Genomic DNA, 12,972 nt, shown 5'->3' with positions numbered 1-12,972 from the left:
ACAAGCAAAGGATAGCTTTTAAGACAAAAGGAGTCATACCTGAGGTCTTTTGTATGCTTTTCGAACCCTCAGTCCCAGCTTCTGGGCAAGCTCCTGCCCCAGTTGTGTGACACTTTCATCCTGGGGACAAAACAATTGATGGGACACTTTCAGTTTTGCCTTTGTGGCACACAGAACAAAATAAAGAGGAATGCAGTTATGCACATTGGGCTGCACCAAGTCTCAACTTCAGGTAACAGCAGATAGATAATTTCCAGAACAGCCCCAGGAGAGTCCAGACAGACTTCGGCATTTTTGTCATTTAATCCTGCCAAGATGCTGCAGTTGCACCAGGAGTTTTTCCCTACACTCATTCAATGCTGCAGAAAATCAGAATCAAGTATCTGCTTCCAACAAAGCACCCACTCTGTGAAAACAGGGTTCAGGAGTCCTGCAGGCAAGCTGGCTGAAGGAGCTGCCAAGGCTGGCTGCTGATACAGCTTCCACAAGGTCTCCATGCCTGGGAAGGCCTGCATGTCTTCCCTCTCTGCCAGCTGCAGAGTTAATAATCAGTTTTGATATGCAGACAGTACCCACTAGCCTGTTTTGCTTGTTTGTTTTTAAAGCTGAAGCCAAGTCTCAGTTTTCAACCTACTAGCTAGAAGGCATTTTGACTGTCTCCAGCTCCAGCTAAACTGTCTCAGCTTAGTCAAGCAGATCTTGAGCTTTCCCTGTTGTGTAGCATTTTACCATCCTCCCTGCCCAGTGTCCATGCCCACTCACACACCACCATGGGCTTCCTGCCCAGATTAACAACCTGCCACAGTCTTCTACACTTATATATCACCAGCAACTGTTTCCTTCTGTTTTCCTCTCTCTCCCTGTTTGCAAAAATATCAGAATGCTTCAACAGTTTTTTCAAAGAAGAAAAAAGGTATCTATCTGCCCAACCTGTCGTGATAGCCCACCTTAATCTCCCAACATTTCCCCCCTCATGTCCAACCTTGAAGCTTGCCCTCTTCTCTCTACTTGCCGTGCTGGTCTTTCCAATCCCCTTCTCCCTGCAGGTTGAGTCCTTTCCCTTTCAAGAGCTGAGAAGCCTCTGGTTCTTCCAGCCCACCATATCAGTAACTTTCCCCTTCAATCTGGCATGCCATTTTTTGATCATGTTCCCCCACACCCTCAACATTAGTCTTGGCACCATCTTCACTGAACTCAGTGAAAACAAAATCTAGCTTGTCCATTTCTTCTTCTAAAACACCTCATGCCATACCAAACACAAGTGTACCACAGAGAAGTATTAACTTCACCATACTGAGAACTTCTGCAAACTAGCAGCACTGAGTATCTGCACCCAGAAATAAGTTAACTCTAGTAGACAGTGAGCCAAATGAGTGGCACATCCTTTATCATCAGAAGTTTTAAGACAGGCTCTGTTTTGAACACAACAAAGTTCTCAGCAGTTACAGCAACGCGAAGATGGAAGTACCCATGTGCTCCAGAGGGCAATGGAAACAGGAGTGAAATGATGGATAGCATGACTTGCCTTTGATGCAGAGAAGGCTTATGATTTCTGTTAAGCAGGTAACAATACAATGGAGTATGTTAATTTACAAGGCTGAATTGTTTAGAATAGGAAACACAGATCACTCAATATGGAAATTTTTAGGCTGAACTTTCCTGGCACAGAGAAGTTTGATAAAGTAATGATAATAATGGCAGCTATGTAAACATAACTATATAGTTAAAATATAAATTAAGTGGCTAAACTGCAATGTAAAATATAGCTTTACAAGAACACCTACACTAGATGCTTTTGTTAATCAAAGGGTTTGTTTATAAAACAGTACCATGGGACTCCCCAAAAATGATATCTTAATATGTTTTGGTCACTCTGTTCTGCCAAGTAAAGAAGCTAGAATTTACAAGCTATACAAAAGGAATAACTAACTGCTAACAAGCCTTTCAAAGACTGCTTCTATACCACGAATAATAAAGGAAAGTTAACTTCTCCTGCTGAAGTGGAAGCATTTTTCTTCTAACAACATTACTGTGATGGATCAAAACCAACATCAGCAAAGTGCTCACTTGAATCCATGTAATCACAGTTTGCTCTCCAGATCAATATCTGGCCTAAGAGGATGCTCAGAAGCACTATCAGGAAAATATTTAGCTCCTAGTATATGCAGACAGTCCTCTCCGCATGCAAAAATTTACACACCGCTGAACACAAAAATAACTGTGCTGTGTGATGTCAAGGACACCTCTGCATGTTCCTCAAGAAATAAAAAGCCTGATCACTTTGCCTTAGCAATCAGTAAGTGAAATGTGAGACATTTATATCCAACACAGGAAAACCATACAAGTTTTCCTTTCAGAGCTCCAGTTCCCATTTATCCTTGTCACTTTTATTAGAGATAAAAAAGCAGCCATTTAAAACATTCTCATGGCTTTAGTTCACCTTTTGTTAGAGTAGGGGTTTGTTCTTCACAAACAGACCATGAACCTGCTGTCACTAACTGGTGTCTCTGGCTGGCACTATCTGTAAGAGGTGACTTGGCCTGAAGAAACATGTGAGGACAAACAACTTTGAGTCAGAGAGACAGAATTTCTGGGCATAAGCGTGTTCTTGGGAACAGACAAAAAATTTCTCTCACACTAAGCATGTTGAGGAGAGGAAGGCTGTGAGCCACAAAACCCAGGATGAGTTGTATGTCAAAAACTTACATGTGGGAGGGACAGCAAGCATCGGCTGTTGCACTCATACGCTTCTTTGTGTCTTCCAAGTTCATTTAAGGAACGGGCTTTCCGGAATAGCGCTCGGATGTTCTCTTTGTCGAGACTTAAAGCCTTCTCGCTGTCTTCCAGCGCCTTCTCATACAACCCCTGCATGGAACAGACCACCTGCAGTCAGCTGAGGCCCAGCAGGCTAACTTGTCCTTCTCTGTGAATGCAAATGTTCTATCTCTCAGCAGAAAACAGGAATACAAGCAGCAGGTGGAAGTACATATGTTATCTCATGCAAAGACCAGCGTGCAAACACACCTACATTAACAGAACATTTTGTTAAATCTTGCAAAACTCAAAACACTTCAAAGTCAGGGAATGACAGGACTAAGGCTGCTTGAGCAACCTTATCTTGTCTCCCCCTCTACCCTGAGCATGTTATACTTGAAAGTCTTTAATTATGTGACTGCTTGTTAATTTTCAGGGGACTCAGTGTCCTTACAAACAGGACAGGCTGGCTCTGGGGTTGTGCCATGAAGGAAAGCTGTTACATGCCTGAGTAAAATGGAAGCATGCAGCCTTTCAAAGCCTAGGTATTTCAGAATCCCTTTCCATGTGTATGCTGCAAGTTCCTTCAAGACCCAAAGCCTTCCTACTGTCTTCCAGTATCTCAATGGAGGAGGCAAGAGCCTCCAGAACAATAAACAGTATTCCAGAAAAAATACTTGCTCAACACTGGAAGACACTGGACGGTACTAACTCCTGACCAGTGAAGAGCAGAACTGCATTGTCAGTACCTTAGGCCTGGCCCCCTCTCCTCACATCCATCCTCTGGTCTTGCAAGACACAGTGCAATTGTGAAGAGATTGCAGACTTTTCTGTATGTTGTTGTCTCCTTCAGTGTTTGAACAGGGAGTGGACAAAACCAGCTGAAATGCCTCGTGACATCTTTTCCAACTGCACAGCACTGCACCCCTGGCTCCTGGGGATGACTTGGGAAAGCACTCACCATGGCAAAGTAGCAGGCAGCTCGGTTGACATGGAGCTTGCAGAGGAGTTCCTTTGGGATGGTCACCTCATCAGAGGCTGCATAATCTGCCACATTCAGCCCTTCTACGTACTGGACCAGGGAAAGCTTGAAATCCTTCTCTCGGAACAAATCATTGCCCTCTGCAAACAAGTTTCTCACCAGCTTCTGCAAAAAGGCCTGGGCAGCAGGGAGAGAACAAATAGACTCAAATGGATATTCAGAGACAGGAGAGGCTTCCCAATTTCCTATTCCTTTCTGTATCTTTTAGCAAACTGCTTGCCCAGTAAGATACTCCTGTATCCCTACCCTCCTGTAAAACATCAGGTTTTTTGGTAGATGAGAATAATCAAGTCAAATTCCCATTCTTCTTGAGTACTTAAGTGTCTTGTCCTTTCCCTGAAAGTTGTCATCATCAGAACCTTAAAACTTTAAGTCACAGGCAAATTGTGACAGACCATACCACATTCTTCACTTTTGGCATGTAAACTAATGGCTGTTCAACAGAACAAATCTTGCTAACCAGAGGGCTCCCAGCTTCAACAAACAAAATCTCCATTACCTCATAATCTTCTTGGCTTAGGGGCAATGTGGACCTGAAGAAAAAGAAGAGAAAATACTCATGAAACAGGCATCTATGCAAACAAGGGCTTTTGTCTGATGAAGAGATCCTTTTTCTAGTCCTGTGCTGGTGATCTCAGTAAGTTACTGAACATTTTATCACTGCAAAGGCAGCTGAGGCAAAGAGAACACAGTTAGGGAGCATTATGCTCAGTGACACTCAGAGTAGTGTCAAGCGATGGTCACATCTAAGAGGGACTTGAGACTAGAGGAGTCTTATTTTCATTTATTTTCTGTGCATACATGATCCTCTGTAATGTGCCTTCTGACAGTCACCTAAAAAACCCATCTTTAATAAAGTCCTGTGAGAGACTGCCATGAAGAATACAAGTGTATTTCATGTACATCTGGCTCTAATGAGAGGCACCAGAGTGGCACTCCAAGACCTCTTCAAATTCTTTGTGAGACCAGAGACATACAGAGATAAATGCAATCACTTTTCTCTACCTTAACTTAGCCACATGTCTTTAGGCCTACCCCCCAAAAGGAAGGGAGAAAACAGTGCAGGTTCAGGAGTTCAGTTCATTTAACTCCAACTTTCCTGGCCAAGGCTGAACCACAAAAGTTTGTGTTGTGAGGATAACACCTACCCTACAACAGCACTGAGATTTAAGAACAAAGTTCTCTTCTTCAAATTGGACCACCCAATTCATCCAGGCTTGGTCCACATATATTTATTGCTTTTCTTCAAGGACAAATCAATAGGCTCTAGAGGAATCCTCAGCACCTTTCATAGCTTTTCTCACCTACAGTGCATACATGATCTTACTGGTTACAGAATAAACATTTTTTAGATTTCACCTAATCACGCCTTCAAACTAACTACAGGAAATGTCATGGGTTTGTAAGAAATATTCATGCTGCTTACATACTTGGACTCCCTCTTTCACATCAAAACAAACCAACATATGGCACTGTTCCTGGTTCAGAGTGCAAGATGCACCCCAGATGCATGAACTACACCTCATATTTCTAAATTATTTTCTTCTCCAGAATCTTGTGCATTTTTATAAATGCTACCAATATAAATTTCACATCTCACAATTATCTCTCCAAAACTTGGCTATCAGCCCTATTTAGTCTCAGACTGGGATGAAAATATCATGATCATATTACAGGATACAAATATGTAACATGGAAAATCTAGGGGGTTTCCTATTGTAGTGGCACAGATTTCAGGCATAATAATTGCAGGACACAAAGCAGACCTTAAAAAACCCCAAACTGATCTGATTACAATCTTTCTACTTCCTTACTCATCATGGAACCTGGACCTGAGTTTGAGGCCTCTGCTAAGTCAAACATGGGAGGGAGAAATACTACTGTATCTTATGAGGAAGTACGAGGATTTGTAACTACTACATAAGCAACTTCAAGCTCTACAAGGCCACATGATATTCACAGAAGAGTGATCTGAGACTCTACATTGCAGGTTGGCAACTGTAAAAGAACCCAGGTTATCTATTTTTCCTATAGGCACCATATGGGGTGCCTAACAAGTTATGTACCTTGTTTCCCCACCTACAGAGCTGAAACACTATCTCCGTTCCTAACAAAGGTGGGATAACCTTGTTAAGAGAGCACTTTGAGATCTTCATGCTGAAGATGATGTAGAAGATTCAAGTACGATTAGCATTATGCTGACAGTAAAGATAATCCTGGAACTGCACTGGAGGGCAAAACCAAAGGAAATTAAAATGACAGAATTTTAAGTTAACAGGACAAGAAACACCCTGAAAAAAATCACAGTCAAAATCCTCAGGACAGTATCTCTTTCCCATGCAGCAAACCCAAAGCAGTGAATAGGAAAAACTCAGTTCCTGCAATCCTCAACAGAAAGATGATCGCCTCCAAATCCACAGGGAACACTGAGGTTGTCCACTTACTGAATGAACTGAAGTCCTTTCTCTATTTCTTGTTTTCTCTTCTGCCTCTCCATTATGGTTGCTGTGGAGGAAGAAGAAAAAGAAACAGCACAAAGTGAGTCATTTTAGGTCTTGCTGGCAATTAAACAGCAAAGTATTTTGTTTGTGCCTGAATTTACTACTAACAAAATGTTCCAGACCAGATGCCCTGAACAGCAAAGCCCATGATTTATCCACACTGCAGATACAGCACGGCAAGCAGCTCACTACCAAGTATCTGCTTTTTCTCACATGCCACTGACAGGATACAGGGGCAAAGAGGAATTATTTCAATTTGAGCTCTCTGCTTAGGCTGCCAGTAAATAAAGCAATGGGAACCAACTGTTATCCTGACTGCCTTCTAGGAAAGAGAAAAAACCAAATACCATCTTTGCCTGCACTGGCAGTCATTTCAGGAATGTGTGCCTAGACCCTTCCATGATACACGATTCTGACCACTATTTATCTGGGACAGATTTAAACTGGTTTACTGCACAGCATATGAAATATACCTTGCCTACATAAGGTTTATGGAGGTACAGCATAAAGGGAGATGAAATTGCTTACTGTGGTCCACATAAAAGGACAGCACTGAATCCATGCAATGGGGATTTCATGCTGAAAATCAGCAGGCAAGAGCAGCACAGACTGGAGAACACTTCTTTGGAGAGGGAACAGAGCCCTATCCTGCAGTGCTTTAAACTGGGGTGGGCAGCACCCTTCTGAAGGCTCAAGAGTTATCTGCACTTCATCCTCTGAGTTTGGAAGGAAATCTTGGAATGGCTCCCCAGTGACCTTTCTCCAAGGTACACAGGTCTGCCACACAAGAAAAGAATGATGAAGGCAAGAAAAGATAGCACTTTGTGGTAAAACTGAGCTGCTGATGACAGCAAATTTCACATCAACCAGCTGTGACCACAAATAATGCTCAGCATTTGAGGAACAGGAACTTGGGGACAAAGGCAGCAAGCACAGAAACACTGAAATGAGATGGAGATGAAGACCCTGTACCTTCCCAACCCAAAACTGCCTCTAAGATACTAAATTGATTTCTCCACCTCTACACTACAACAGCTTGGAGAGGATTATCGTCTAGCTCCCTTTTACATTAAGACCATCTCTATAATTCTAAGGTATCTTGCAGTATCAGTGACACAGGTTGAAGGGGCCTTTAAGGTACATAAGAATCAATCCTGACAACTCAGCAAGCCCTTAATTGATTGTGCTCTGTGCCATGCAAAATTTAGAACTGAACTTGCCCTTTACCAACAAGAAGAGTGGGGGGAAGCAGGAAAGACTGGAGTGGGAGAAAGTGGCAGCAGAAGGAAGCAAGAACTTGAAAGTGATACTTTGCAGTTTCTAAGTCATCAGACAGTAAATTTGGGAGCAACCTGGTTCAAGCAGCAGGTAGGAGACTTTAAGCAGCTGAACTTGGAACAGGATGGGCAGTGCAGCAAGAAAGGGAAAGCCAATAGACAAGGTGAGGGATGACCAGCATCTCTACAAAGGCTTTTAAACAGAAGTGATGGAGAAGAGCTGATATACTTCAGTACAACATCAACAGAAGGCCTGTACTGAATCATAAATAGCCTGGATAATGAGCAATCAGGAAGAAAGAGGTAAATTTAACAAGGAGATTGTGAGGTTAATATGATCACTAACGATACAGGCTTGAGAGGTAGACAAGGAGAGAGAGGTAATTAATTTATTTTTTCTCCCTGTGTGAAATTCTGCAAAGACAGAGGAAGAAAGAGAGAACAGAGAAGCAGAAGAGGAGCAGAAGGAACCATTTCCACAAGGTGAAAGACAGCAGTGAAAGACATGAAAGGACAGAGCCACCCCAGATCACTGTAAGAAACTGTGAGGTCCATCTGAGACAAGAGTGAGGAAAGGGCCTCCACAGGAAATGACAAGAGAGAAACTCTGGGGGAGAAGAGGAGGCAAAAGAGTCAAATGGACCCTCCCAAAGGCTCATGGGGAGAGCACAGGGAGGAAGGAAGAATTTCTAGCTGAATACACTAAAAGTCTTGAAGCACTCCAAACAGCCTCACCTTGGACCCCCACCTATGGCCTTCTGTCCATGGTCTAGGAGCTCCATTTCAGCAGAGGTCCAGGTCCTGCCTTGTCTGAGCTATGCTATAGGTGAACTAGTCCTCAGTTCTACCTCTGGGACAAACCTTAGACCTCCACTGCAGGTAGCTTATCTCCAGTCCTGTCTCTGGCACCATCTCCTACCGCTGGACTCAGTGGGTGGACCTGGACCAGATTCACCACCTCATCCTCTTTGGGACTGTTGATGGACCACTCCTATTGGCATCTAGTTCTGCCTACACTGTTCACCTGTGGTGGGACTGTACCCTGTGAGTGAGGCCATTGCTGGTGACTGCCATCACCTTCTGCTGCTACTCGCTTGTCCTGCCTGGAGGTGCAGCCCTGCTCTTGCTGCTCCCTGAGTCATGCTGGAGGGAACAAAATTCAGGGAAGTAAAGCAGAAGCCCATGGATCTGATGAAAAGGGAGATTATTGGCGACTGTGAGGAGGGCAGCTGAACACTGGCTGGTCACCACCAAGGCAATGGCTGCATTCCTAAGATGCCAGGGCACACCTTTACAATTGTGTATATCCACAAAACACATCACCACCTTAAAAAGCTTTCAATACACATGGTCTACTTCTGTTTCTGAGCTCAACCTTTAAAACACTGCAAGGAGTGAAGAAGAGATCAGTATCTGTTCTCACAGCTACCCTGACCCTGCTGCTAAAACACCCTTCACAGCAGGATGTGAGTCTGTGTTACAGTGAGAACTGATTACTGTTGCTTGCCCAGAGAGAAGGGCGTTCAAAAGTTACTGACCCAAACCTGGAGTGCAGCCAAAGGACTACTGGGAATGGCTACAGAATGTCTCCTTTCTAGAGTTACCCAACTCTTCTTGTATCCTGAACTCCCTTTCTGTGTTTTCCTCTCCTCATCACTATTTCCACTGCATCCAGCATGAATATCCCCACACTTGCTTTGCCCTTGGTTGACCAGCTCATTGCATCTCTTAAGTGCCACAATACACAGCTACAGTTTGCTGCTTGCTACAAAACCCTGGTAAAAGACAACCTTCTGTGCCCTGCATGCTGTTTATGCTCTGCAGTTCTACACTCATCTTCCAGAGTGAATGTTCTTCAACACAAAACCCTCCACTGCCTTCTTTAAACATAAACCACAGGCCTGATCTCCACTCTAGACTGCTGCTCCCTGGTGCTGTCCCACATTCCTCCCTCCCTGCAAGGGGGTGACCAGCTTTCTCTGCTACAGGTCAGTCACATCTCCAGGCTTATGTCATGACTTTGCACATAAGACTCATCCCCTCATGGCAACACCTTCAAAGCACTCACCATGTGCTGCTACCCAACAAATTCTTGCACATCTCTCAGGAACAACTACCTTTCTTTCCCCTTCAATGTGACTCCACACCAGCAATCTCCTTCACATGTGGCAGGCCCCTCATCTGTCCTGCCTGCCCCAACCACTGCAGGAGGCTGCCAGTCAGACTCCTCTTTTTGTTCCTCACACCTCCTCCTCCACTACCTCACCAGCAAATTCAGTCACTTCTGTCTCCCCCATCGTTCCAGCCTCTTCACCGTGCTGCATTTAACATTTAGACCAAGCCATGCACTTGTTACACTAGCAAACCCAACACACAGTGAGCCACCCACATGAGCAACACTTCAGTTCTGCTGCACACTATACCACAGCTACTGCATAATTAATTTTAAGTGCAAAGCTTGTTTAGCTTTTGTTTTCTCGGGCTTTCAAATATTTTTAGAAACACAGTAGAAAACATTTTATGAAGCACTGTCTCTAAGTGTCCCTTTTCTCTCTCCCACCAAATCTCTCTGTCCAGACTTGTCCACTCAAATCACCAGCAAAATTCAAATACCAAGTATTTATATCTCCATTACAAAGCTCTCATCCTTTCAGTCCAGAGACATTTATCCTCCCTGGTCCAGCATCTAGAGAGAACTTTATTCACAGTTTGTCAATAAATTACAAACCATTTGCCAGAGAGGAATATAATGCTACAGACAGGCAAAACAGTTTTCTTGCCTCAGAAGGAAGCATGAGCCAGTGAACTGGGTGACTGAATCACAAACTGGGTGGATATCCTCTAGATGGGTAGATGGTAGAAACACGAGATGAACGGAAAGACTTGAGTTTATCTTATCAAGGACACAGCTCTTATTCATAACCCTGTCAGAACTGAATTTGGGCAAAATTTTTCACTGTATTTCTGAGATGGCAATGAGCTGACATGTGACTGACTTCCAGGCATTGACTGTAACATTTCAGCTAGAAATAAGTACACTCAGATGCAAGTGGCAGGTTGCAGAGCTGACACTGGTCCTCCCCAGGAAAAAGGCTCCAGGATACACTGGTCTGAAACATGGCAGTCTTTCACTGCCTGCAGTTTGGCCACCTTAGTGGTACAGCAGAATAGCTAACTGGGCACACATCAAGTAAAGGACAAACTGCAGAGCCCACTACAAACTTGGGCTCTTGCTCACTCCTGCAGCTGCCTTCTGCCATGTCCCAGTCCCCGGGTTTCACTGCTTCTCTCAGCCAGCCACTCTTGGACTCCCCACCACTGTGCTGTGCCCACCAGGGCTGACTCCTCTGTCCCTCCCCACACCGGCTGCCCCAAGGAACTTCCATGGCCACCATCTCACATCCCAGCACCCCACTAGTGCCACTCCAGCTTTGCAGCATCACTGGCGTCACTGGGGTGCCACCAGCTGCACCCAGCAATATTCACTGCACCCACTGAATGCAGAGCAAGGTAGCAACAACCAGCTCACCTCCACTGAAAATAAAAGCTGTGACTCTTAAGTTTCCCTGAGAGAGGGCTGGTGGTGGGGGCTAAAGCCTCAACTGACCACATCAGCCCCCATTACCTCATTTTCCAGCCCTTTCAGCCTTGTGTTTCACACATAACACCTTCATGTACCACACGCCACACTTCCTCCTGCCCCCACTGCAGCGCAGCCAAGGAGCAAGGAGAGAGCTGGGGGATAATGCTGCCTATCCCTAAGCCACTTGCTCTCGGGTTTCTGCCCACCCATCTTGCATTCCTGTGCCTCATTTGAAAAACTAAATCCGGGGGCTGGTTCCCACACGGATGGCGCGGGAACCCTCGCTCGCTCCCTCCGCCCGCTGTCCGCACTAGGCCGCCGGTCCCCGGCCTTGCGTAGAGGCCGCAGCCGGGAGAGGCGCCACCTCGGCCGCTGGAGCGGAGAGGGGCCGGCGGCGCCTCCCGCGCCCCCGCGACTCTGCCGAACGCCGGCACCCCGGCACTCCAACACCGCGGCCCTGCTGGGAGGGGTCTCCAGGGCAGGAGACATCCATGTTTCCCCGCGAAAAGGAAAGCAAACCAAAACATTCTCTTCCTCCTTCCCCACCCCCCATCCGCTTAAATAAAAATCACGCGTCTCCAAGAGTCTGGGAGACAGCTTTAAGAGGAAAAAAAAAAAACCAAAATCCAACACATAACGTCCCTTGCCACCCGGAAACTGTCTAAAACATTAAAGAATTAAAACCAAAACAAACAAAATAAAACCTAAAGGAGCCATAACACAGTCTTCTTATTTGATAAACTTTAGAAGACCCTACAGAAGGTCCATCTAAAAAGCAATTCCAAAGGGCTTCTCTGCCGTTTCATGGGGTTTGGACCAAACAAGAGGGGGAAACTGCAGCCTAGATACAGAGCAGAACACACATCCCAAACGTACAAAACACAAACAGGCACAAACGCGATTAATACTAAGTTTTCCACATAAACCCAGGGTCTTTCCCCCTAGCTATGCAATTTTAGACTACCACATTTTTTTCCAGGGGGTGGGATTAGGATCTTTGACAATATTTTTTTTTTTTTGCAAACCCCACATTTTTGGCAGAAGAGGGTTTAGCTTCAAAATCTCACCCGTATTATTTTTCACCACATTTTTTTTACATTTCCAATTACACAACCTTTCATCGATGCAGTTACTATCTGAAATCTTTACTTTCTAATGAAGCAACATCCAGAATTTCTTGTTACTTAAGTCCACCCCTTTCTACATACACAAACACACAGAGAATTGATTTAAGACAAAAATAATCCCCCCAAAATAATAATAAAGAACTCACCTCTCCTCGGGTTTTCCTCCCCACACTAGGCATAAACTTTCCTTGATAAATTGTATTGTATTACTAGAGATATTATTAATGTATTATTACTAAAAGTAATAATAATAGTAAGTGCTATTTAATTATAGAAGGCAGCATTCTGCTTCTGGATCGGCTGCCCCTGCAGCTCCCTCCATGTGCCTCCTGATCTCTTTACTTTCATTTCCAGGTCTCGCTCTCTCTCGCTCGCTCTCAGCTGCACCAGCAAGAGAAAATGCCTCCCTGCATATCCTCTGGGCCCTAGAGGCTACCGCTTTCCATTACAAAAACTAACAAATCTTTCCCTTGAGGCTGCTTTTGAGATTCTTTAAGGTGAATTAGGCTTTAAAAACAACAACAACAACAAAAAATCTAAAAAATAAAGCGCTTCAGCAGTCGACTCTCCGTTCTAATTTTAATGCAACATTTTTTTCTTCCTGGTTGTCTTTGCTGATACAAAAAAATATACCCAAGAGAAAGCAAAGCTGCCTCTGCAGAGGGAATGCATGCATACGAACGCGGCG

At 44.5% G+C, this 12,972-nt stretch overlaps 1 protein-coding gene across 6 annotated transcripts in view; it reads right to left on the bottom strand.

Moving 5' to 3' along the window:
- The window catches only part of ZC3H7B (zinc finger CCCH-type containing 7B), a 47,547-nt gene extending 34,575 nt beyond the window's left edge, over positions 1–12,972 (bottom strand). For all 6 annotated transcript variants that reach the window (XM_030959392.1, XM_030959395.1, XM_030959394.1 and 3 more), the window contains exons 1-6: positions 12,431–12,972; positions 6,241–6,301; positions 4,296–4,329; positions 3,716–3,913; positions 2,707–2,865; positions 40–120 (exon numbers count right to left, since the gene is read on the bottom strand). In XM_030959392.1, the coding sequence (XP_030815252.1) occupies positions 40–120; positions 2,707–2,865; positions 3,716–3,913; positions 4,296–4,329; positions 6,241–6,293 (525 nt within the window). In that variant the 5' untranslated portion in view covers positions 6,294–6,301; positions 12,431–12,972. The remainder of the gene's footprint in view (positions 1–39; positions 121–2,706; positions 2,866–3,715; positions 3,914–4,295; positions 4,330–6,240; positions 6,302–12,430) is intronic.

The sequence above is a fragment of the Camarhynchus parvulus genome, chromosome 1A (genome assembly GCF_901933205.1).
Source record: "Camarhynchus parvulus chromosome 1A, STF_HiC, whole genome shotgun sequence".
Classification (NCBI taxonomy): domain Eukaryota; kingdom Metazoa; phylum Chordata; class Aves; order Passeriformes; family Thraupidae; genus Camarhynchus; species Camarhynchus parvulus.
The sequence above is the reverse complement of the archived record's forward strand: the minus strand, read 5'-3'. Positions and strand labels throughout refer to the sequence as shown.